The sequence below is a fragment of the Lingula anatina genome, chromosome 4 (genome assembly GCF_051362555.1).
Source record: "Lingula anatina isolate TDL-2025a chromosome 4, LinAna3.0, whole genome shotgun sequence".
Classification (NCBI taxonomy): domain Eukaryota; kingdom Metazoa; phylum Brachiopoda; class Lingulata; order Lingulida; family Lingulidae; genus Lingula; species Lingula anatina.
The window spans coordinates 16,612,296-16,638,044 of NC_141770.1; the positions used below are offsets into that span (position 1 = coordinate 16,612,296).

The window sequence follows — 25,749 nt, forward strand, 5'->3', positions numbered from 1 at the left end:
GGAAAAATGGTGCACAAGAGAGACTTTCCGTTGCGGAACCACGTGCGTTTGTTTACCCTAGTGCATTGTGGGAAAGTGTGACGTCAAGTGTGTTGGAATCCAAGATGGAGTCTCGGGGATATGTTCGCAGACGAGGACAATCAAACAATGGAAACTCGTGAACAATGGAGCGAAATACAACATGGTCACGGAAGTATATCTGTTATGTAATAATTTCCAATGCGGACTGAACTTGCACTAAATATATTGGCTTATGGATAGGAAAATTTGAGTCGCGTTGGTAGTTTGTTGACTTAATCTTCATCATGACTTCCAAGGAAGTTGAGTAAAGTTTTATCCGGTGAAGTGGCTTATTTCAAATGTGACATAAAACTACAGATCCATGTGACGGAAATATTATTTGACTCAGATTCCCCTAAACCTGGGAGCCTGCTGGAAAAACTACGGCAGATCATTAATTAGCAGTTTACCAGCTAATTACCTACACCTGCTCTAGCTGGGTTAGTTTAGGTAAAATTGTCAACGCAAGACCCGCGACTTGATTTGATTGAAAAGAAAATCATTTTTCGCAAAAAAAGAACAAAAAATGGATCAGATTCCTGAAAAGTTTGCTATGAGCAAGGCGACTAATTGCCGTAGAAGCACATACATTATTGATTTTCAATTCTGTATAATTTTTGTAACATACTAGTTAACGGCGTCAAATTTGCCCCAGTCTTCTATAGAAACCTTACATCCACCAGCAAAAATGGACCAAATTCGCCAAATGCTTGCTCTGTGTGAGCAAGGTGACATGGCATCAGTGGTCATGTTGCTTGACCAGGGTCCAGGAGTGGAAGTGGACAGTGCAGATGATGAAGGGACAACTCCCCTGGCCGTGGCGGCAGCTAATGGCCACGAGCAACTGGTGAAGGTGCTTTTGATGAAGGGGGCCGCCTTGGATAAACCTAACAACTACAGGTGTGATGATTGTACTTAACAGTCATGTCTGTGTACCATGAGTGTACCTGTGCTTGAGTATATAGTTAAAGCAAACAACTCGGACACAAATGTGAAAATTATGATGTGTCATTTAATTTCAAGCCCTGAATTTTCATTATGTTATATAACAGTTACTAGTATTTGCATGTTTTTGCTTCTGATAACATGTCTGGAATGTTGAACATGTCTAATGTTAATCTTGTTTATAAAAGTTGAAAAATTGATTTGGATGTTGTGTGACAGATCTTAGATTTATCATGTTTATCAATTTATAGGATGTCAATGATTTTGGTTTTTAAATATTATGTTTCACTACATGCATAAATTCGTGTCTTTAAGAAGATTTATTTTATTATAAAGATCTCATTTTTTCTGTCATGAAGTTACAACTGAAGTCCTTAAATCTTCATTATATCTTGCAGGTGGACTCCCATTATGCATGCTGCTCGTCACGGACACACAAATGTTGTCAGTCTACTCCTACAGAATAAATGTGATCTGTATGCATCAAATAAACTACATGCTACGGCATTGACTTTAGCTGCAAGGGGAGGTTATATTCAGACAGTGAGGCTTCTTGTGGAATCTGGTATTGACCTCAATTCGTGTGGAACTAGCTGTGAATTCACCCCCCTCATGGCTGCAGCCCAATACGGCCATGATGTCGTCGTAAGATATCTCTTAGATCGCGGAAGTGATGTGAACTATCGCATGCCCTCCACAGGGTTGAATGCACTGATGCTGGCTGCAGTGAATGGTCACATGACAACGGCACAAATTTTGATTGAACGAGGCTGTGATCCAAACTTGACCAATGCAAATAACCACACAGCATTGGAGATTGCATCACAGAGGCGGAAAAGGGAAGTCAAAGGTTATTTGGATCGCAAAACTACAAATAAGCCCTCTGCTGGTAAGTTCATCTTTTTAAAACTTTATTGCTTTGTTAGTCAGAGAAGAATTTCATCAGCTGTGTTATGTTATAAGAATGCTGTGATTCAGCCTCATTCCCTGATGAAAATGTCCTGCTAGACATCAAAATATTGGAAGTAAAAACTAACTCAGTATTAGCTGTTGACTGAAGAAAAAATCACATCATTCTTTATTGCTTTGATTTTAATGAAGATCATCATCATTATTATTATTTTAATTTTTAAATTTTTTTTCATGTTTTAAGTAAATTTGTCACATATTAAGAAATCTTTAAAAAGTTGATTTTGTAAGCACTTTGTAGAATTACTACTAAATAATTGTGGTAACATAAAGTAATTCACATTGCAAATTGCATGTAGGTTATATTTACCTTTAAAATATTGTTACAATGACTAATAGTGGGTGATTAATATTATTACATAAAAAATGGGACAAAAGGGTACTTAAAAATGGAGACAACAATGGTTCAGTTAGTTCTTCAGTTGAAAAAATAATTTGTTTTAAAAAATTGAACAGAACTTAGTAACAAAAGTATAACTGAGGAAAAATAATTTAACTGCAACACTAAGACTGCATTCCCAGAGATTTAGATCGATCCATCTGGATCAACCTAACTCCCTAGGGGTTCACGCTAAATTGCTGTCAGCCCAGCGCGCACAACAGTTAATTACCCCCTTACAGCTTTTAGTAGGCGGGACAGACATTTAAGCCGGTTAAGCTGACACCAATCTAGTGAGACTCCCCAGGGGGATAGATCGATCTAAATATCTATGGGAGTGGGGTCTAAGATTATATACAGTATGTTAAAGATTTGTATTAAATTCAAATAAAACTAAAATGTATAAACTGAGTACAGTTCATTGATAGCAATATTTATGGAGCATATTGGACTGAAACTCTTAGACCCCCTTTCTTTTCTACTTTTGGAGTGAGGCAGTTTTAAAGTTTCCAGGCTTGCCTAATGGGGCAAGAGCCTGAAAAGAGCTTACATCAGGGTCTGGCAATGGTGCCATTCTTTTTTCTCACTGTTGCTATTTTGTCTAAACATACCTGTGGTTGATGTCAATTTATAACAGGCTTGCTATTATGAAGAGGCAGCAAGAAGACTGCACTGCTTTTCAGTATTAATTGATCTGTTATTCACCTGTTCAATAATATTATTTGTTATTCTCCTGTTCAATAACATTATTATGATATTATCGAAAAAGAAAAAAATTCAGAGTTGTTACATTTTCATTATTGATCATCCAACCTTCACTAGTGGTGGAAAAAAAGGTCTTTATTGTAAGAACTTGTCAATATTTAGCCAGGCATGTCAATGACCTAGTGCAAGCAGTCAGTCATTTCCTTTAGCCATTGTAATTTTCATGTTTATTGAGTTAATGCTCAGATCAATTTTGGAACGATCTGCAGCTTATGTGCATGTTAAAGGATTTGAATGGTGTATGATTTGGTATCTGGTTACTGTTCCGTGTATGTTGTGTTCAAGAGCATGTTGTTGAAATAGTGTCAAAATATACTTGTTTACATATTAATTAATTCAGTTTGGATGCTTTATTAGGCTAAGGGTTGCAATGCAGACTTTTTCTAGTGCTAAACACAGTTTACTGTGCCAAAAATGCAAGACATTGTGGTATTTTGTCTATTTATCACTTTAAATGTATAGAACATGTTTACTTATTCTGAAGAAAAATAAAATAAGTATACTACAGTGGCTTATATCTTATAATTTATTTTGTATACAATAGCATGCTCTAATTTTTATGATTACTGATTTTTCTAAGAAAGTTTGTCAAAACATTACATGCACTAGAGTGAAGTTGTTTAAATAACTTGGAGAACACTTTTTCTTCTAATTTAAACTGCATACTTTCCTTTCAGAACAAATTAGTATCAAGCCAGACATCATAGAAGCAACTAAAAATGGTGAGTTGATGGATGTATCTTTTTGGAGGTTTTAATTTTTAACAGTTAATGGGTACTTAATGAGGGTATTAACATTGTAAGCACTTTGGAAGTGTTTATTTTATGCCTTGAAAGTAATCATAATTGTTGAAAAATTAAATATCCCTAAATCTAAATTGTAAGTAGCAAAATATTGTCTTATCATTTTATTTAACCTGCATATTTATGATATTTCGTTTTAGAATTTTTAAAATTTTACAACAGGATATTCCTTATATTGTCCTGTATATGAGGTAACTCAAATATTTTACTCTTCCCTTGAATTCAATATTATTTAGGCAACTTACAGAGGGTCAAAGAAATCCTGGATGAAGATATAAGTCAAGTTGACGCCTTTTCACCAGGAGATGGTGCCACCCCGCTCATGTTTGCAGCCATGACAGGCCGAATGGACATTGCACAGCTTCTGGTAGAGAAAGGAAGTGATGTGAACAAACAGGACTGTATCAGTGGCTGGACAGCAATTATGCAGGCATTATATCATGGGTAATCTTTGGTTACATGAATAATCCTTCTGTAGTATGCCCATGTGGGTAACTCATATTAAGTGTTATGAAATAATTGGTGTTAAAATACAAAAAATAATCAAGAACTTCTGAGTAGGATAACACACTGTTCTTCTTAAGTATCTGGAAAATACCAAGTGAAGAAAAGTAGTGCAAATTTTATAGAATTTGTCGTAATGGATATTTGTTTTGTTTAGCAAAAAAGCCATGGCGAAATACCTCATAGGAGTTGGTGCTGATGTCTCCTTGCAAGCAAAGAATGGCTGCACAGCATTTGACATGGCATCGCTTATAGGTAATTCTTTAAATTCACACACACACACACACACGCACACACACACGCGCACACACGCACACACACACAGTATTATTATATCATATATACACATGTAACAAAGTAAACATGTTTTTAGTAATAATGAAATCATCAAGTTATGAGGTTTGATAACTTTAAAACTTTCTCAATATTTAGTTCAGACCCAGTTAAAAATTTAAAGATAAGTTTGTAGATTGACCATGACCCATATTTACTTTAGACATAGTAAAGATAGCAATGGAAACATACTGGATTGCTTCTGATTGTAGATGATGTGGACACAGAGTTGCTGAGAGTACTGGCATCTAAAATGATGGGAAAACAAGATAATAAACAGAAGAGTAAAACCATGCCAGCTAAGAATGGTGCTTTGAGCAACATTGAACAAGGTAAGATTTAACCCATAAAAATACTGGGCTACTGTGTCTGGAGTGATCTGTGATGTCAGCCACCTGTCTGAAGCAGTGACTAATAGATAGGGTGTCAGACTGAGACTAGTACTAGTAAAGTAAAAAATAAAAAATAAATATTTTAGGTAATCTCTTGATTAGACAGATAAATACAGATTTTAGTGGTTGTTTTTTGATAACTTTTCATTACCTATAGCTTTTGTGTTCAGACTAAGGAATTTGAATGGTCTTAATAGTATTTTTTTGAGATTTTTTTTCCAGGGGACTGAAAAATTTCAGACACAGTCCTCCGTCCAGTTGTTTACAAAAATGTCTCAACTTGACCCTTTTCTTTTTTTATTTTCTATTTTCATTTTTTGTTCTGTTTTTCCCTAGGTGCTGAAGAGGAACCAAAGAGTGGTCTAAAAGCCTGGTGGAACAGGATGTCCAATAGATTCAGAAATCTTCGACTGGGACACACATTCCGCATTGGCTCCAATAGACTGGCTCCAATGCCAGAGAATGCAGTTCTTACTGATGACACACTGAGAGGCAATACAAGTCCTAAGGTGTGTGTGTGTGTGTGTGTGTGTGTGTGTGTGTGTGTGTGTGTGTGTGTGTGTGTGTGTGTGTGTGTGTGTGTGTGTGTGTGTGTGTGTGTGTGTGTGTGCATGCTTTGGTGCAGGGAGGGGGGGGGGGGGAAGAGGAGAAAATTTCAACAGGGATGGGTGAACTTATTTGCCTTGTTCTGGTAGTGGGAGTAGTTGCAGAGGCTATCCAAATAGACAGGCTCCTGTTCCTGATAATGTGCTGTTATTACTGATGTTGTACTGAAGGACATAGCATGATTTGTGAACTGAAAAGAAAGAAATTTAATTTTCCTTTAAGATAATGTGATCTTGTTAATTTGACAATTCATGTATAGTGAACTTTAAAGAAAAGAATTAGATTTTACTTTTGAGATTATGTGATCTGGTTGTTTTGACAATTTATGTATTGTGAACTTTAAAGAATTATACTTCACTTTTGAGTTCAATGTGATCTGTTGATGTGCTTCTTCAGGGCGGAGACAGCAAGGTGAAGGGCAATGGCAATACTCCGGGGGCAGATCCCTCCCTCACACTACAGTCAGTAGACAGTTTTGAGACCATTATGCTGGAGAGTAAAAAGAATGCTTTTACTCTGGTAAGTAATGTGATAAATATATTTCTTTCCAGTAAATGAACAAAAACCCTGTTATTTGATTTGTTGTAAGATACCCTATCAGGCCCGTACCCAAGGGGGGTTCGGGGGGTTCGAAAGAACCGCCCTTTTTGTCAGGAAAAAGTCCATTTTGGGTAAAATTTTGTCTAGGTACACATAAGTTTCATTGTAAAAGGTCCACTTTTTCAGAAAAAGAACCCCCCTTTTGAATTTGCTGGCTACGGGCCTGCCTATAATATCTGTTTATTTGAAATATACAAAGCTATTCATCTGTGCTAATTATTAGATTATCAGAGAATGTAGTCATGATTTTGCACCAAGCCAATTACGTTAATTATTTTGGTCGGATGTCAAAACTGGGCACCCATATGGATGGGAATAGGAATCCTGGCTTTTGCACCCAACCAACTTCCGTGTCAGCAATGGCAATATAAATTTTGAAAATTGGGATTTTAATACAGACTGAAATGTTTATCTTATAATATGTTTATCCTTATTCTTTAGGGCATTAACAGTAACTTGCCAAGTGAAACACTTAAACCTGTGATACCTCCATTTTTCCCACCACCAACCTTTGAGATGGACAATAGTGACCGCAGAATGCCCCTTGGGAGGCCACGGTCAATGGTGTCATTAGACACTGCTGGAACCACTGTAAGTATGACATTAACAAAACTTATCAAAGAAATGTTATGTGAACAAGATATTGAGTTTGCAGGCAAAAAGTGCTCACTGGATAACTTTAAGTAGACAGATTTAAGGAATCTTAATGTAAATTTGTACTGATTCTACTTTAATCCCTAACTCCAGAACTGTTTTATTGAACCAAGTTGGATATTATATATTTAACTTATTCTATTAAGCCTAGAGTATTATCCAAGTTTTATTTGTGTAACCAGTGTTAGAAATTAACGTTGGACCGTCTGCCACGGGCTGACAACTTTCAGAATGGGCTGAGAAGTTCTCTCACCTGGCAGACATTCGAGCCAGCTACTTTTCAAGATGGCTGAACTTTAGGTCCAACAACTATTTTTCCTAAGAGGCAAACACTGTGTGTAACGCTAAATTTTATTTACTGCAAACTTCAGAAATGTTTTATTTATTAGTTAAATATTTGATAATAATTTGATTTTATTTATTAGTTAAATAATTGAGTATTTATTTTTGTTTCTCCCAGACTCCTAGCAGACCTTACAGACCAAATACTCTGAAGTTTCTGAACAAGCGTCCTGTGAGCAGTATCAGCCCCAGCCCTGTCAGTCCTTCTAGCTCAGGAAGATACTCATACAACAACCCAAGCCCTGGGTCCTCAGGTATGGATTTGGAGCTTCACTGATGTTTTTTTTTTTCAGAATTTTTAAACTGAACTACTTTAGACTGGACATCTCTTCAACTGTGATACATAATACAGTGTTAACTATAAAACTGTGTTAAATTAAACATTATAGTGTGTATCTAAATACCATGGTTGTTTGTTTTCTGGAGCCAGTGAAAAAATATTGAACTATTACAACTTCAGTATTGATCACTTCCTTTTAAGTGGTGAGAAAACTGAAAATACGGCAATTCCTTTTATTCAGTGAACAGCTGATATTGAATATGCTGTTTACCTACAGTATTTCAGGGTGAGAAGTCATCTTTACTGTTAGAACTTGTCAATATTTTAACCAGATATGCCAGTGACCTGATGTAAACTCTCAGCAGCTTCATCATATTTATGTTATGTGTATTTCAGGTGGTGGTAGTGTGTTTGGCCAGGCATTCAGCAGGGCCAGGTTACCAGCCAGTGTATCCTTGGGGGCTTTATCAACTGTACACCAACATGGGGAGTATCTAGGCAAGTCTGGTAGGTGTCTCTGTTCTTACACCTATATAAATATGTTATATATGATTTTTGTCCTGACTGAGTATGATCTCTTTCTCTGTCTCTATCTCTCCAAATTTGTTAAACATTTTACAAGTATCTCAAGCACACATACATGCCTGCACCCATGCACGCACACACACACACCCCTTTAAACTTCAACTTTCTATAATTATAGTATTTGTGTAATTGTATCACAGGTTCCAGTGGTGCCAGCAGTATTCATCTAACAGATGTGAATCTCAGATCTAGTCAGGACAACATGCTCTACCTGCCAGCCACACACCACCTGCCCCCAGTCAAGCTGACAGCACTCACAGTACAGCAGCAGAGCAGGGGGTAAGTGTTAGATACATTTTATTAAGCAACTTGAGACAGTGAAGGTTGCAGACTGAGCCCTTGTTAACTAATCAGTGGTAGTACATTTTAATTTGCTTTATGTGAGTGCTTAATAGACCTCTTGTCAAAGTTTGATTCACTGACACACTTAGTATTTAGGGAAACAACAGAGAGAGGGTGAGAGAGAGGGAAATAAAGCTTGTGGGTATGCGCACATGGGCAGGGGGGGGGAAGAGGGAGGAGATGTGATCTAAAGCTGTTACAGAAATGTTAAGGTGTATTATTGATGTGATTGGTTAAGTTTGGGATTTTAGGTTTTTAGAGACTAACAGTTCCATCATTTTTTTCCAAAGAAAAAGGGGTAGAACAGCAAGGTAAGATCATAAGGTTTTTAATGTGTTACTTTAGTTAAGGAGTGAACTGTTTTTGTGTAATTAATTTTCATCTGGTGTATATTTCTTCCAGTGTGATTGAACTACTCTTAGTGATCTGGTAGATGGACACAATTGACTTCTGCTGATTTGCTGTCCAGACTTTTTAGCTCTTTATTGTCATGATAATCTATTATTCAAACTGTAAAAAGGCTTCAGATTTTTCAACAGCAGTTTTAAAATTCCCAGTGTGGCAAAATTTTATCCATTTATCTCATCGTAAACAATTAGTTTTTAACTTCATAAAGCTTTGTTTATCAGTGCTGTGTTTCTTTGTAAGTTCAAACTGTCAAAAGTATAGCTATTTTGTAATTGAAAGCCAAGGCCTGTGGCATGATGAATTTGTAATAATTGTCTTGTGACATGAATTTTCAGGGCTATAAGACTGTTAAAAGTTGACTTCCTCCTTTGTCCATATTTTCACCAACTGTTGCAATATATTTGATATTTATCTCAATTGATATATTTGTTAACATTCCACTATTTTCTAAAGAAGCTGCTTTTGCCCCTGAACTTTGTAGGTATTCCTTTTTAAACCTGTTGATGGTTCTACCCAGATTGTATTTTTCCTACTGGTTTTGATAATATTATTATTTATTATTATTATTCCAGTTCCCCAGGTTTTCTGCAGACCTCGGGCAACAGCTCATCCACCAGTGGCAGTTCAGCACAGCTCACACCCAGGAAACCCAAGTCTAAGAGTACCTCCTCCCGCGGCAGCACCACCTCTACCCTGACACCGTCACCATCTCCCACACCAGGGAAGGTAAGCTGTCAGTCCTCCGCAGGGGTCATGTGTGGTTGATGGTAACTGTTAGTAATGAGAGATTGTGTATTTTTTTCTCATTGTTGAAGGCATTTGGCTAGATTTCATTGTGAGATCACTTGGCACAATTTATCAGTTTGTATATGATTGTAAGATAACACAATTTTTTTACATGAATCATACTGAGTCTTTGGGAGTTTTTATAGTTCTCATTGTTCATTTCTCTGTTTTCATTGTAAGTGAAGGTAAAACAACAGAGCCCTATTAGATGTGTTATTTTCTCACTGATCAAGCCACTGCCTAGTTTTAACATACCAGTTAGGTAAAAGTAACGGTTTACAATTTAAGCAATGTCTAAATAACTAATTATTTATCTTCACAGCAAGCCAAGGGGCCATCAGCTCCTAGCTCAGGCAGCCGTTCCAGCTCCTCTAACACCAAGACCAACCCTGCCGACCCTGAGGACCAGGGGGACCTGGGGGGTATTCTGAAGAAGCTGTCCTTGGAGAGGTATCAACCTATATTTGAGGAACAGGAGGTTAGTGAGCTTGACAGGCTGAGTCAGAATGCTGATGAAAAATATTGATGAAATTACCATGAATTGGCTACTTGTTGCTTTTAGGATTTTGTATGTGATTCCCTATAATCTGTATGATGTTATCTTGACTAACTGGTAAAAATTTTTAGAATTCTTTGATATTTTTTATGTGGACAAATCCAATAAAGAAACGTTAGCTAAGTAACAGATCAAATTATAGCACGTCAAGATTTCATGTATATCAAGTCTTTTCGAAATAATTGGATAGAAAATTTGTGTAGGCTAAGGTTTCATGATGTTGCCTTGAAGAAGTCCTCATTTTCACTGACAGGTGGACATGGAGGCCTTCCTCACCCTATCCGATGCTGACCTACAGGAACTGGGCATAGACAGCAATGAACCTAGGAAACAGATCCTCTCTGCCATTTCTGAGCTCAACTCAGGGAAGGTATGGGCCAAAGCTTTTGGACATTTAACATAGCTAAATGATTTTTTCTTTCAAAAATGTGTCAGGCATTGCAGCAATCGGATTAATGCTTGTAGGATTGGCATGATTTCATTTGCTTTTCATATAGGGCGTAAGCACGTTGTTTCAACAAATAAGGGTTTATCCTTTGTCACATAAAAAACAATTATTGTTATAAGTATAGTGTTGCCATGTCATGAAACCAACTTAAGATGAGCATCACCAAGTATTATCTTCTATGCAAGTTGTTCTTTGCAAGCTCATGTAGGTAAACTTTGTTAATTTTAGGGGCGAGAGAGGCGAAGATTGCATGAAACCATGACCAACTTTCAGAACACATTTACTGACAGTGGTAAGTGGAATGAAAGCTTCCCAATTTTAGACAAAAATTGTTGATATCAAACAGATGTTATTTTTACATTATTGTCACTTTTAAAAGAGGAGTCACTTTTCAGATGCTTAGTATGCATAGCTTTTAAAAAGAAGCGGGGTTTTATTTTGAAGAAAAAAAATTTTGGTAACCTTGTAACTGATTACAGAGAAAGTAGCTGAAGTGTACCATATGTGCAGTATATCAGCCATAAGAGTGAAAGCTTGTAATCAGTTGAAAGTCCATTTCCATGATTTCATTGCTCTAGTCCCATTAACTGTTCCTTTAAGAGAACCACAGGCTAAATGTTATCTATTTCACAGGTCCTGGGAGCAGTGGAGGCACAGTGGGAAGATGGAGTCTACAAGAAGAACCAGGGATACGCGGAGAGACAAGTGCCAAGTCCAGAGCATCCTGACACACAGTGTCTCAGTGACAGTTTAGGTGATCAGGACACAGTGACAGTTCAGAGCATCTTAGCACAATGTTACAGTGACAGTTCAGTAATTATGTCACAGTGACAGTTCAGGCAATTATGACATAGTGTCACTGTGATAGCACAGGGCATCATTACAGTGTCACAGTGAAAGCACAGGACACCATGACTCAGTGTCACAGTGACAGCACAGGACATCATAACAGTGTCACAGTGACAGCACGGGACACCACGGCTCAGCATCACAGTGACAGTTCAGGCAATCATGACACGATGTGAAAACGGCAGCTGTTAATCTGCCATGTCTTGGATTATTCTGCCATGTGGCTACAACACAACCACATAGTGTCACAGTGACAGTGCAGGGCATCTGACATTATGTCACCATGACAGTCCATGATATCCTGACATAAGGCCACATGTTGTTTGTGATCACCTTGCTCACCCCTGCTTCTGCACCCCTGAGTCAGAGAAGAAATATCTTCAATGACACATTAAAACAGTTGAGATAACACCTTACTGTAATAGAACATGCCACTGTGATACTTGGCTCAGGAATAAAATGCCCAGTGACACATGGCCATCTGATGTCTCCAGATGGTGAGGGACCATGTCAATGTTAACTGGTCTATATATAATATGCAGAGGCTGACCAATGTCTTTTCATTGGACACCACACAGTTCTGCAACAGCAGAGGTCTTACAATGTGCAAATACATAGATTACCATGTCATTGACTAGAATAACACCTGAAAAAAAGGGACCCACTTATTTAAAAAAAATGTGACGAATTGTGCACAGAGTTGGAGACTCTAAGGACAGCGACATGTCTTACATATCTTATCTAACTGTGGCAGTGCTTGGCCAGTTGGCAAGTTCTGTCTTATCCCACCATGGAGGGCATATTCTCCACGTAGTCTCATTCAGTAGTCACAGCCAGTATTAATATTAAAAAGAAAACGATGTGGTACCATGACAGGGCAAAGTGGAAAGAAAGAATGTGCTCTTTCGTTGATGGGTATTTTGCAACGTTTTGTATTTTTGCTCTTTTTTTTTACTTTTTAAAGTTTGCATTTTTTTTGCAGATAAGTTCCCATATATTGGTATTGTGCACAGTTTCAAAGTAATTTTTCTTACTTATTTCAGAATAGTTCCCATGTTGATTCACTACACTATCAGAGTCACAACTATACATTAAAAATATGATCTTATATTAAGAAGAGGATTTTGGTTTTTATATATATATATTCACTTATTTCTAACACAGCACTTCTTATAGAGAAGAGGCACTGCCAGGCAGGTCTGTAAATTGCAGATCTTTTTCTGCTGACCTCTTGCCTTTTTGGCTAAATCTCTGTCCTGTCCACATAACTAATACAAAAATATTAAAATTTTTATTTGTATAACAAGCATCAATAACTGTTTAATCTTGACATTTATATTGTCTGTGTTAATTCAGTGTTAAATTTCGCATTTGTAAAAGCAATTTTGAACATATGTATTTTTCTGACGGTTCACAAACTAATTACTAGAGAAATGGAGAGTATATTAGGTCCTTTTATCTTTTGGTAAGAGGCTAAGGTCTCCACTGGTTCAAAGAGTGCACTAAACATAAGTGGATGTAATGAAAAATTGTAACCAAATGATTACCCTCTTTTGTACCAAAGACTGCACAATCAACTAATCATGCACCCTGATATGAATTCAAATTTTCTGTTTAGTTATGTTTATGGGTTGCAAATATTTACGTGCATCTGTAAGCCTGTGAAAGAGCACTTGGAAGTTTTAATAACAGTTAAAAAGCACTTCAAAGTTTTAACAATGGCAATTGAAAGGGAATATTTAATTAGAGTGCAATCCTTATAGCCGAATGATCTCATTTTTTAATGTAATTGCATATGTTTATTATTTGAATAATATTTCATTGTGGCACCGTATGTATGTGAGATTTGTTTCTCCTGTAAGGGTGTCCAGATGTTAGAGATAATCCTATTTTTTCATCAGGCTTACCAGTGATAATTGCAATGTAAAAAAACTGCTGATAAGTTTAGCAATACGTAGTGCCAGTGATTATATAAATGTATATATTTCTAGAATATAGATATATTGGAACATGTATATCATATAGGTAAGTGTTTATGGAAATATTTTCCCAGAAAACGTACTTGTATTTGTCCCCTAATAAAGGGTATCTTTGGTGCACTCCAGAGATGAATCCTTAAAAGATGTGAATAAATTACATTATAATTCATTTATGATGTTTCTTTATTTATTTTTTCATTGTATTTATTTCATTATTTCTTCATTTGTTTAAAAAATGACAAGACAGCAACAGTCAAAGATATATACCGTATCACATTGTGACGACACAGTCGATATGACGTCACCATGTTTATAGATACGCCTCCGCCCATTTCTGCCTAGCAGCAAAATGGATACGGACGTGCATAAGCACCGTTACGTGCAATATGGATTCGCAGAGTAAAATATTGATAATTTGTATAATACTTAGTTTTGTATGTGGATGCTGGATCGGTACACTGTACTACCAGTTCAATAGGTAAGTGGTTAAACCGAAATATCATAGGGATTTCGCTCAGTTGAGAAGCCTTATATTACTATCGCTTTGCTGCCTCCTGGGAATGTAACAAAGGGAAGTAATCAGCTCTGACTTGGATAAAGATGAAATTTAGCAACGTGTTCATTTAGTTTTGCATATTTGTATGTAAACCCACCCTCCCTCAACAATAACAGGGTTAGTCACGCAAAAGACCATAAATTATTCTCAAATCAGCACATCGGAGAATCCGATCGTTAACATTTATTTTCTACTAAACGTTATAGAACATTGAAAACATCATTACGATTTCAGTGCCAATGACATCGCACAAGTGAACATCAGCATTCACATAACAAAGGACAACAGAGTTGTCCGCGTCACTTCAGAAAGAGGTAAGAGCAACTTCTGGTGTTTTATTGAGAGTTAATAGGTTTTAATTCCTCACTGTAGTCTGAAGGCAGAGGGGAGAGAAGTTCGGTATTGCTTTGCAACTCTTCAAAGTTTACGTTTTCATACATATTTTTTTGTTCCAAGCAAGATACGTATATCGGATATGAATTAGATATACAATCAAGTTGAGATTATAATAAGATCATGGCACAACCAGCAAGAGAGGAAGAATCAAATCATCTGGATGCTTTTAATTTAAAAAAAAATTAGTTTCACTTGAGCATTGTGCGGCTGGCTTTCTAGGGTACTAATTTACGTCTGTGTGATGATTTATACTTTACGTATAGGTCATTTTCATTCTCTCTCTCTGCAAATAGGATAATGATCTTGTATATTTATTCAGAATTCTCTGAAAATTTCAAGCAATTTGTGCCTCTTCATGGTTATTTTCTGTTTGTTCAGTTGACCAGCCTCCTCCCATCCAGGCAGTCAACATTACATCTTGGATACCTAGGACTGAAGTACTGGACAGGGACACGGTAGAGAGCGGAATCAAAGATCAACCTGAACAACTTAGTGGTAAAGTATTTATTGATATTCACAATATCTTCTTCTATTCTACTACTTCTCTCTCTCTCTCTCTCTCTCTCTCTCTCTCTGCAAATAGTTCAGATATGATCTAGTATATATATATATATTCAGAATACTCTGAAAACCCTAGTCAATTTATTTATTCATTTTCTGATATATTTCAGTTCCAGTCCTAGTTGCCGCAGCTAGTCAGGAGTCTCAACCACCGATGAACCTGACTATTCAGAGTCACCCCATCGTGAGAGACCAGGCTGAAGACTCTGTAACTGGCAGGACCGTTACTTCTCCTTACTTTACGTATTTGGAGATTAGAACCCGCCAGTGTCCTTCACTTCTGCCAACTGGACCTGCCGCTGGGATGGACAGTGATATCCCTGGTAAAGTGACATATTCCAAGTTTCCAAGATATATTCTATATAAAGTATACATATATTATAAACTTAGAGTATTACAGACATACACTGTATGGCACTGTTTCCCTCTTTGGATATGTGCCCCACAGCACTCCCACAAAAAATCAACATCTATTTATCAAAATTTTGGGGAGGGTGGGAGGGGTAGGCTATTGTAATAATTATGCAGATGAATGGCTTTAAAATATAGTTTTTTCATTCCATTTTAAACTTCAGCCGACGAGTCTTGCCCAGAGTTCACAGCACCAGAGCATAGGAACCTGACTCCGCCGCATGACTCCATCTTGGTAGGAGACACTGAAGAAGTTGTTAGAGCAATGCCCCTAAGGTTCACAAATTTATTCCTGGAAATAAGGACCCCTCAGGCCTTCTGCACAGCGCCAACCAGGCATGTCTCTGGAAAGAATGTGGATGTCTCTGGTGGGTTACTTCTAAATCTTTCATTTTTGAATAAGGCTTTTAGGTATCGAGCTTATTGTGTCAGTAATACGTACAAAATTTATATCCACAATGGAAATTGAGATCGACAACTGCACGGTACTCTACACCCTAGTATTGAATAATAATGAATATTTTCAATTAAAGGAGTAAAACTGATTCTCACGCCTGAATACTCTGAAAGCATTTTCTGAAAACTTACCCATATACTTGGTCACTGTGATTCATATTTGTTTTACTACATTTTGTTTCAGTCGCTGAATCTTGTTCAAAGATCACACAGTCGGAACCCGGGAACCTCACTCTCCCGGCGTACTTCCCAAGAGCGGAGAACGGGGGATATGGTGTCACAGGAAGAACCGTTACATCTCATACAGAAACATTCCACGAGTTTCAAACCCAGCTTCACCCAACTCCGACACAAACTGGTTAGTATACTTCTTCTGCTACTACGACTACTACCGCCACTGCCATTACTACTACCACGACTACTATTGTTGCTGTTGCTGCTTCTGCTACTTCTACTGTCACTACTACTACTACTACTACTACTACTACTATTGCTGATAATAATAATACGTACCGCAACACAAATAAGTTGGGATGTACACGGTAAAGATTTAGTTTAAAGAGAATATACCAAACATGTATGATATCTGGTAAGCTGCTGATAGTCTGCTATAATATGTTACGTTCAGGTCTCAAGTTGTATTTTAAAATGCCGAGAAAACTGTCTTTAGTTGAATCCTTTCTACTATCACTCCCAGTTCACGGCATATTTCTTTTGCAACCGATGACAGCTAGTACGTTCGTTGTAAAATTGTTTGATTTGTATTTTCTTTTATAATTTTCCTCTCAGATGCACCATTCGGGATTTACAGCTTGGCGGACTCCTTCATGTCCAGCCTTAGCGCCGCTGTGGAATTCTTGAAGGAAGCTCTTATTGGCACTTGTGGTAAGTAATCCTTTGTACTAGTATTTCAATGAGTTATACAAGAAATTATTCTGATATTTGTAAACAGATCGCTTTGATGGTTTTCCTGTAACTTTGTGTATTATAATACTATTTGTCGAACAAGTGCATAATATTTTACCACAATGAAGCTATTGCCATCAATCAACAGCTGCTGGCTGCAAATTGTTATACATGTTAATATACCATCTAAAATATTGTTTTGAAACGTTTACATCAAAACTCGATTGAATTTGATATATGATTAATTTGTATTAGACCAGACCCTACTCTTTGTATTATTTTGCTACTTCTCTTCAAGCATTTCTACTTAATAAAATTAATCTGCTAATCCATTCCCTTGTTATTTTTAGGAAATAATCAATTTGGACGCTCTGAAGACCTAAGTGTTAGGTCCACCAGACAACGTATACGTGGCAAATACGTCATCAGGTGCGAGAAAAGACTCGAGCCACGCGCAGCGTATACTGGGGACCTCTTGCATACTGCCGCCAAATGTTGGAACAACTCACGTGATGCAATAGACAATGACTTAACCAGAACGTGTGCAAACAGCGGTAGGCGCTTTAATCTGTTCTCTTGTCAGTCTTTGCGGGATTTACTTTGCAAAAACAAAACAAAAAAAAAAAAATGCCAATTTAGTGTGATCTACATTTGCCACGCATTCGATCAGTTGTTATATGGAGTCTGTTTACTGACAAAGAAATATTATAATCATTTTATTATATAATATATGATATAATCATATTGTATGTAAACGATTACATTTTTTGACTTTTTAACATTATTATTATTATTATTATTATTATCATTATTATTATTAATTCTTCATTCCAGCCTTTCAGCGGCGCCCGGCCCTCGACCTAGCCGGGTTATATGCACATTCTAGGCCCCCACTTAGCATTACGGAAAGATTCACGTATCAGGACAGCTCAGGACAACCGGACAAATCATGGAATGAAGTCGGCTCTCAAATGGGTAAGTAATCTTGATATCCAATTTTATTTTTTTAAGTTCTTACACAGGCGCTTTTGTATTTCGGGTTATAGACTGTTTGTTTGCCAGTTGTCTGTATTTCTTGTTACGTTTAGATTGTTAAATTTAATTTCATCCTTAAATTTGGAATAAAATGATTTTCAGTCGAGACCGTAGTTGAAGTGGTGCTGAAAACGTTGAATGTGACGTCAGACAAAATGGTAATATGGACGGAGAAGATCACCGAAATGGTTGCAGATCGATCCCGAAAATGGGCGGGTATGTTTGCAATAAACCTCGATGCTTGGGTGACAAAAGTCCGTGGTGACCTTTTTGGAAACGAGTCGCCAAAATCCACTGCATGCGGACATCACAAAAGCACCGTGGTAAGAGGTGGCTGTGAACGCGTCTACGACGCGTCAGAATGGGTGTCCCAAACCCTGACAGATTTTCCAGAGTTCCAAGGATTTGAGTCTTTATACAGTTATTTCCAAGCTCCAGACCCACGAGAGAAAGCGTGCGGGGGCTATTCCAACACCTACGCCCAAGCGGTTTGCAGAATGTCATTCGATGCAGGTGTCTGGATCGATGTCTTCATGGAGGAGACAGGGAAATTTCTGGACACATACGTCATAGACCCCACCATGACGGCTTTAACGGACTTCCAGTACCTCTGGGAAAAGATGGGTGCCATTTCCGACACCATTGCAGAAGCCACTCGTCATGGGCTTGACTTTGGGAATAAGATCTCGGTCAAATTTCGCCAGATTATGGAGTCACAAGTGATAACCGGTAAGCCCACTTTAAATGCGTATGAAATGAAAGATAAATTAAACTTGATGATTTCGTGGTATCAAAAACCCTCGTACAATAATGGCTAAGTCGTCACAAAATTGTAATCATTTGCATTTTCATTTCTTTTTTTTTTTTTTTTTTTTTTTTTTGATTTTTTAAAATAAAATTTTACCTTTAAGCTTGGTTTCTTTTTTTAATTAGTTTTGTCTTCAAATTTACATTAAAATGCATTCCAAAAATAAATAAGTGAAGTTGATTATTTCCATTCCTTCAGCCTACCTTCACGAGATCAGCCAGTCTGTAGCCCAATCTCTGGCCTTTCATGCAAAAATCGTGTGGACCACGTGCCGCAAAGTACTTGGAAAATGGTTTTATAACTTGGTGTATCGATACATGTATGTTTTTGTTGCCGTGTTTATCGTATTAGGTTGGTTGGCAACGGCGCTGTCTAAATGGAAAGGTAAATGTTCAAGATACATGTATATCATATGCACACGGTGTAAAAGTTTGTGAATTCTGTTGTTAAAACGTTTCACTTTTAATTTGACAGCAATGACACCCTTCAAAACGAACCAATTTTTGTTTTGTGACGCAGTAGAAAATTTCATTTTCTTGTCATCATTACATGGCAATGAACTGAACGTGTATTGCTTCTGACTTGAAGCGCTTTCAATTTCTTCTCAAACTCTTTCGTTTCTCTTGCAGGTAGAAGAGTACGGGAAAAGTCCAGACAGCCTAGGAAGCTATCACAGAGCACGAAGACAGCACTGGGTCAAATTGTGACACGAATGAAGGAAGAAGAGCGATCAGCCGAACGCACTCTGTCAAGGAAGTTAGAGAGGGAGATGCAGTGCACCAGTGCTCTTCATAGAGATCTGCTGGACGTCAAGGCCATGCACAACGAGGAACTGGAGAAGGAGGGCCTTCAGGATCGTTCTATCGCTATGATGCACGAAAATGCATACTTTTTGAACCAACTGCTGAGTAAGAAGAGAGGCAAAATCATCCACGACGACTGGATCACGGGCCGGATGGTGAAATCCTTCCACAACAGCCACAGGTATTACGAGAACGAAGGGAGGAGGATGGACGCCGAGCGGGCCAGATGGAAAAGGTTTCTGCTGGAACAGCAGGAGATCGCGGAGAGAGAAGTCAAGGAATTGGAGGAAGCATTGCGAAGGCTTCCTCGCCGCGCTCCTTTGCCCACAGATGTCTCCGACGCAGGGGCTGACGAGGACACAACTGCGTCAGGCCAGGCAGACTCTCAGAATCCAGCGGAAACAACCTCTGAGACAGAGAAAAACAGGGGATTCTGGAAGCCGCCTGCAATCGATCGTTCTTCTTCAGCACACGGTAATAATTTATTTTCGCTTTGAAAAGGGTTTAACCTATATACCAATTAATATTCGAGTATATACTGTAAAATTGTATTTATAGCCCATCTGTCACCAGTCCCTTTAAAAATTGCGGAATAAGGGTAATTTCGTAGACAGAAAATGATGATAAGATTAAAGATGATTAGGCACCATGACATCACGGTTGAATAAAACGATATCAAAAAAGTCTGATTTTCTTAAAGGTATTGATAAAATCGTGCCAGAGACCCCGATCAGAGCCTCCACTTCCTACCACATCGATACGCGTAACTCCATTATCAACAATGCCTCCAGGAACACAGACGAGCTTGTGGACCAGGATAACACCGATCAGGATGACCGAACCAACGCAGAGGGCGCAGTGAGTGATGTTTATCGCGTGTTTTAAAACTTGAACGCTGAACGGTTATACTTTTTTCGGCGTCATTTTCTTATCTCACTGTAAGTTTGATTACGTAATAAATAGGGTGTGCCATTACAATGTGACGACATCGATTGATTATAATTATCCAAATAATAATTGCCACCGCCTTTATTCATTATAGGCGCCAAGGGTGAATTTGTCACGTGAGGATCGACTCAGCATCGTTTCGAAGCTCTTGTTTCCTTTGGGCCCCTACAAGCGGCTTACCAAACTGGAATACATGCGGATGAAGATTTGCCAGATTGGTTTGGAGCCAACAAGAGGGTCAATTGCCGACCGCGAAGACCCGGGGAAATTATGTGATGATGTTGTCACTTTGATGGAGAACTCGGCTCCAACAGTCCCCTACCATGTACCATTACCCCAAGAAACACAAGAGAGGGCAGCGTGGTTGACCATTTCCCCTCCAACAACATATCCCGATAACAAGCCGAAATCTGCCAAACAACAGCAAGCGGAGGAAGACGAGGCATGGCTCTATCTGGAGGCTATGGACATGATGGACGTCCTGTCGGCCATTCACCCCAAGATGCCGCTGGAAGATCTGCGTCGACTTGCACACCTAAAGGTCTGGAGTGACAGAACAAACCAGCCTCGTTTGGTTATGAAAGTGGGGAGACGTGTGAATCGCTCCCGAGAAAGCCATGTGCAGACCAGCTTTTTCTTCCCGCTGCGGTGGATTAGTGGGAGACGCTACAGGGGTGACGCCATTGACTACGGCCGATACCTCAACGCTATCAGGAGAGCGGCCAGATATGTTGTTGAGAACATCAACTGGTTAGACCTGCTTTCTTGATTCTATCTTTAGATTCACTAATATGACTTTATTCAGCTCTGTTTTGGACAGTAATTTTTGATTGTATCTTATTTTTCAACACAATGACTCTAACTGTACATATCATCTTTACTCAGCTTTGTCAATGACAGAAATTCTTGATTCTTTCTTATTTTTCACCACAAAGATTATCGCTTTAAATGTCATATTTTTCAACTTTGCTTTCTACAGAAATCTTTTGAATATTTTTATGTTATTTCGTCTTTCATTGGAATAATAAATGGATGTATTAAAATTTTTGGAGAGATAATTGCACAAAGAAGTGGTGAACGTTTATATACACTTTAAAAGGTCGAATAAAAGGTCAAATATGTTGTAAAAAAAGTAGCACAATTCAACTTATCATTAAAACGAATAAAACGTAACATTTGTCATCTTTTTATTTTTTTTTAAGTCAGATTTTTTTAAGGTTCATTTGAGAATATGTGACAGCTCAGTTCCAAACATGATCTGTAGCTTTCCTGACAACAATAAAAACGCACTGACCACAATATTCTAAAACGCGACTTCAAGCAAATACGAGGCGGAACTGCTATTGACGAAAATGCAGACTCCTCTAATAGTCGAGTCGCCACTCCCATAGGCCCAATAGTCGAACCCTGCAATGTTCTTTCCTGTAAACTTTTTTTGCTGAAATGCATTCTTCAGGCCGAGAGAAGCAAAATTAGCTTGGTTGCTATTTCCGAGACCTTGAGCATTTTTCAATATGGCCGTCAATTTATGAGGCAAAATAGAAAAACGACCAGAAGTCGCCGGGTAAACTTTATTGACAGTTTTTTTGAACGTGTATCCTATCAGGAGAGCACAACAGTACTAGTGAATACGCTTAAGCGCGTACCACTTAGCAAAAAACCAAAATGGCCGTCAAAACATAAGGCAGAAAATGATAAAAGCTGCAGAATCAGTTTGTTTTTTGCATATTTATTTTTATTAAAATCATATCCCCTTTTTATATTTATGTTAATTATAATATTTTGTTAGACATGACCCGAAACTCTTGGAATAAGCTTATCTGACAGTTCAATAACCCCCCAAGAGTCTGTTTGCTACTTCTCCGGGTCCCATAGTCAAATACTTAAAATGTTATTCCCTGAATTTTTTAAAATAACTTAACACTTTGGGAGTATAAAAGCCAATTTAATTTGGGCTTTCTTGGCAGTGGCTAGATATGGAACATTGATCACTTTTCAAAATTCAAGATGGCCGTCAATAATATAAAAATATATTATAATATCATTATATTATAAATAAATAATTATGTAACATAGCAAAGAGTCGGGTTTAAAGTGCATGGTATTCCGCATTTCAAATGACCTCTAAAACATGCCCAAAAAAGGTAAAAAAGCAGTTAAATTACGTTTTAAACTGATAATTCGGCGTGTAATAAAATATATCCAACCCTGTTATTTATTGACAAAGTGTACTTGTAAGGTGCAGTTATACTAAGACTCTATAAAAGAGGATCATTGATAGGACTGACCACTTCGTAAGTTCTCTTTTTAATACAGAAAGTTTATCAAGGGCCAACAGGGGGTTCTGCAGGAATTTGGGCACAGGGAGTCCAAAATGTTAATCTGCAATCGGGACTCTTATATTTACATGGAGTCCCACCAAGTCCGTTGGTGGGGACGAGGGTGGGAGGGGGGCGAGTGTAATTTAATTTAACTTTTGCTAAAATATTAACCTTATTATTTTTTTTCGTTTTTGTTTTTATATTGATCATACCTTAATATTTTAATTTTATATCTTTATCATAACTTTTTTCAGTATGTACATAAAATTTAGCTTTAAAACTTCCCATTCTTTTTATTGAGATGGCTCGTGTAAGAATATTTCATCAGTATATAACAGCATTTCTAGTTTTTCTTATTACTGCACTTTTTCACTTTACATTTTAAAGAGTCAATAAGCAAAACATCTTACAAATCATTTGGTTATACATGTATACTGACAGCCATTAACATCTTTGAGGCCATATTTTTCAAAATAATTGTTATTTTGAAGCTCTAAACTGGATTATTTTCATACGAATCATTTGTTTAGGACATTGGTATACAGAACCAAAAATCTTAAGTTTCATGAATAGTTTCAAAACAAAAATGGCACCAGCCCAACACAAAGTCACAACGGTCAATAGCCGGTACGATCTCCGCTTGCTTCGATGCAGGCGGCGATCTGTTGGCGCATGCTCGGGCAATAAATGTGGATGGGATGGTGTCGTGTGGAATCCTATTCCAGCCTTGTCGTAGTGCCAAGATATATGTAGTACCAGATGTGTTCAATCGGATTCATATCCGGAAAATAGACAGGCCGGGGTAGGACATCCACCTTTGGATACACTTGGATCATTTGTGCCGAATGTGAATGGGTCATGTCCTGTTGGGAAAAGGTGATATCAGTTTTCTGCTGCATGAACGAGGTTATGTGAGGTTGCAGGATCTGATCTATGTAGTGACGAGCAGTTACTGGTATGTTGCCATCAGCGACCACCATCGGCTGACCGCCAGCAAGTGTCGACGCACAGTGGGGCTGCCGGGTGCCTCTTGTGCTGTAAGACTGGCATGGCGAAACTGGTCCCGTAGCTGATGCAACCTGGTGTAGCGATCCTGGTCTGGAGTTGACACTCTCTCGCCTTGGCTGCGGTATATAGCCAACAGAGCCAGGCACGTTGTGGCATTTAACCAGGTTCCTGATTGTGGGTTGGGAACAGCCCATACATTAAAGCTCAAATCAGACTCCCCTCACACCCAGTGGCCAGAGATGTACGTTGTTCACATGATAGACATGGCATGATTTCGTTCACTGAACTAACAACATGGGTGGCCGGGTGGCCTTTTTGGGGCCTTTATAGGCCTCCAAAACCAATCCTCAAAATGTGCAGATGCCCACTGAGTATTTTTCAGTGTGTATTTGGTCCATTTTTGCAAAAAAAAAAAGCTTACCCATGTGCAATGAACTATGGCAACATGACAACTCATCATTATCTTAACTACCCGAGCACTTAGTCATCAATAAATGCACAATGAATAATTACATCTACCCTACAAGTAGAAAAATGCATACATTACTATCTCAAAGCTTCCATTATCTGTAAGTGTATATTGGCAAAAACAACATTTCGAATACATGATGTCGATGGATAGCCCTCGCATATCCCCGTACTATGTCACGTTGTCCAGAATAGCATATCGTTATAGGTATATCGTTTTTCACTTTATATATGTATTTATATTTGTTCCAGTTAAAGTCTATTTCAGTTAAAAGCTTTGTAGTTTTACAGTTGTTTCTTTGCCCTTCTATTATGTTTTGGATGCCATTTTTATTAAAATAACTTGCAAAATGAAATAAATGATCGCGCTTTGCATGGATATAAATATAAATATGCAATGATGAACAATGGAGTGAAGCATCGATTTTTTATTTGAATGTATGGCTCTCGCTTTTCACATAACAAATTGACGGCCATCTTGAATTTTGAAAAATTGTAAATATCTCGTTATATAAGCTTCTCTAAGTTTTGTAACCCAGATGAAACAATTTCTTTTAAAAAAGCTTGCAAGATATAACATAGCAAGCTTTGACTATGGGGCTCGTCGGAGTGGCAAATGGACTCTCAGGAGATGGCACCGTCTGCCACCATCTGATTAATGTCAAATAAGCAGTTTCTGAGAGTTTAGGATCATGACTAACAAATTATCATAATGGACATAAATAGAAAAAGCGGAAATGTTTAAATAAGACTTAATTTGCAAAAAACGAACTTATTTTGCAGCTGTTTTTACTTTCTGCCATATGTTTTGACGGCCATTTTGGCTTTTTTGCCATATGTAACGGGCTTAAGTGTATTCACTAGTACTGTTGTGCTCTCCTGATAGGATACACGTTCAAAAAAGCTGTCAATAAAGTTTACCCGGCGACTTCTGCTCGTTTTTCTATTTTTTCTCATAAATTGACGGCCATATTGAAAAATGCTCAAGGTCTCGGAAATAGCAACCAAGCTAATTTTGCTTCTTTCGACCTAAAGAATGCATTTCAGCGAAAAAAGTTTACAGGAAAAAACATTGCAGGGTTAGCGTTCTGGCTACTCGACTATAAAGCATCACGCAGCAAGCGTGGAAAAAAGCACAGATTAATTACCCCTGGTTATTTGACTCCATCTCTTAATTTCTCACCATTTGTCAAATGAATAAAAAAATAAAAGGTTAAAAACTGTTTATTATGATCCTTTTAATATCTGTACATCTACCATGGAAAATTATTTTTTAATATTATTGAATGTGTGTGCGAGAGATTATCAAAGAGAGAGAGAGAGAGAGAACTTAGCCTTAATCATTAAAAAAGCGTTGTCCATCCATCGACCACTGCAATAACTTTTACCAAAATGTCAACCGAACTGGGTTTTTTTTTCGTCAGACACATTACACCAGTGTACATGCACACAGATTCGAGTAGCGGGCCAATGGTCCAAGTATAGCA

General features: G+C 37.9%; 2 protein-coding genes across 3 annotated transcripts; both read left to right on the forward strand.

The window, feature by feature from the left end:
* The first annotated feature begins 69 nt into the window (after positions 1-69).
* LOC106150847 (ankyrin repeat and SAM domain-containing protein 6) lies at positions 70-13,750 on the forward strand. The gene is made up of 17 exons (XM_087011028.1): positions 70-960; positions 1,404-1,894; positions 3,796-3,840; positions 4,158-4,365; positions 4,583-4,680; positions 4,971-5,090; positions 5,487-5,659; positions 6,153-6,275; positions 6,798-6,947; positions 7,471-7,606; positions 8,029-8,139; positions 8,358-8,496; positions 9,540-9,693; positions 10,076-10,231; positions 10,563-10,679; positions 10,986-11,049; positions 11,391-13,750. The coding sequence occupies exons 1-17, from the start codon at positions 749-751 to the stop codon at positions 11,483-11,485; spliced, it is 2,592 nt and encodes an 863-aa protein (XP_086867154.1). The 5' UTR covers positions 70-748; the 3' UTR covers positions 11,486-13,750.
* An 88-nt stretch (positions 13,751-13,838) lies between these two features.
* Positions 13,839-21,649, forward strand: LOC147762503 (uncharacterized). Of its 2 annotated transcripts, XM_087011026.1 has the most exons (14): positions 13,839-14,063; positions 14,376-14,455; positions 14,916-15,032; positions 15,209-15,421; positions 15,674-15,877; positions 16,150-16,323; positions 16,755-16,850; positions 17,222-17,425; positions 17,706-17,846; positions 18,009-18,635; positions 18,913-19,098; positions 19,344-19,991; positions 20,218-20,375; positions 20,560-21,649. In XM_087011026.1, the coding sequence occupies exons 1-14, from the start codon at positions 13,972-13,974 to the stop codon at positions 21,232-21,234; spliced, it is 3,615 nt and encodes a 1,204-aa protein (XP_086867152.1). In that variant the 5' UTR covers positions 13,839-13,971; the 3' UTR covers positions 21,235-21,649. The 2 variants fall into 2 exon arrangements, with proteins under 2 accessions (XP_086867152.1, XP_086867153.1); XM_087011027.1 differs by lacking the exon at positions 18,913-19,098.
* Positions 21,650-25,749: the final 4,100 nt, after the last annotated feature.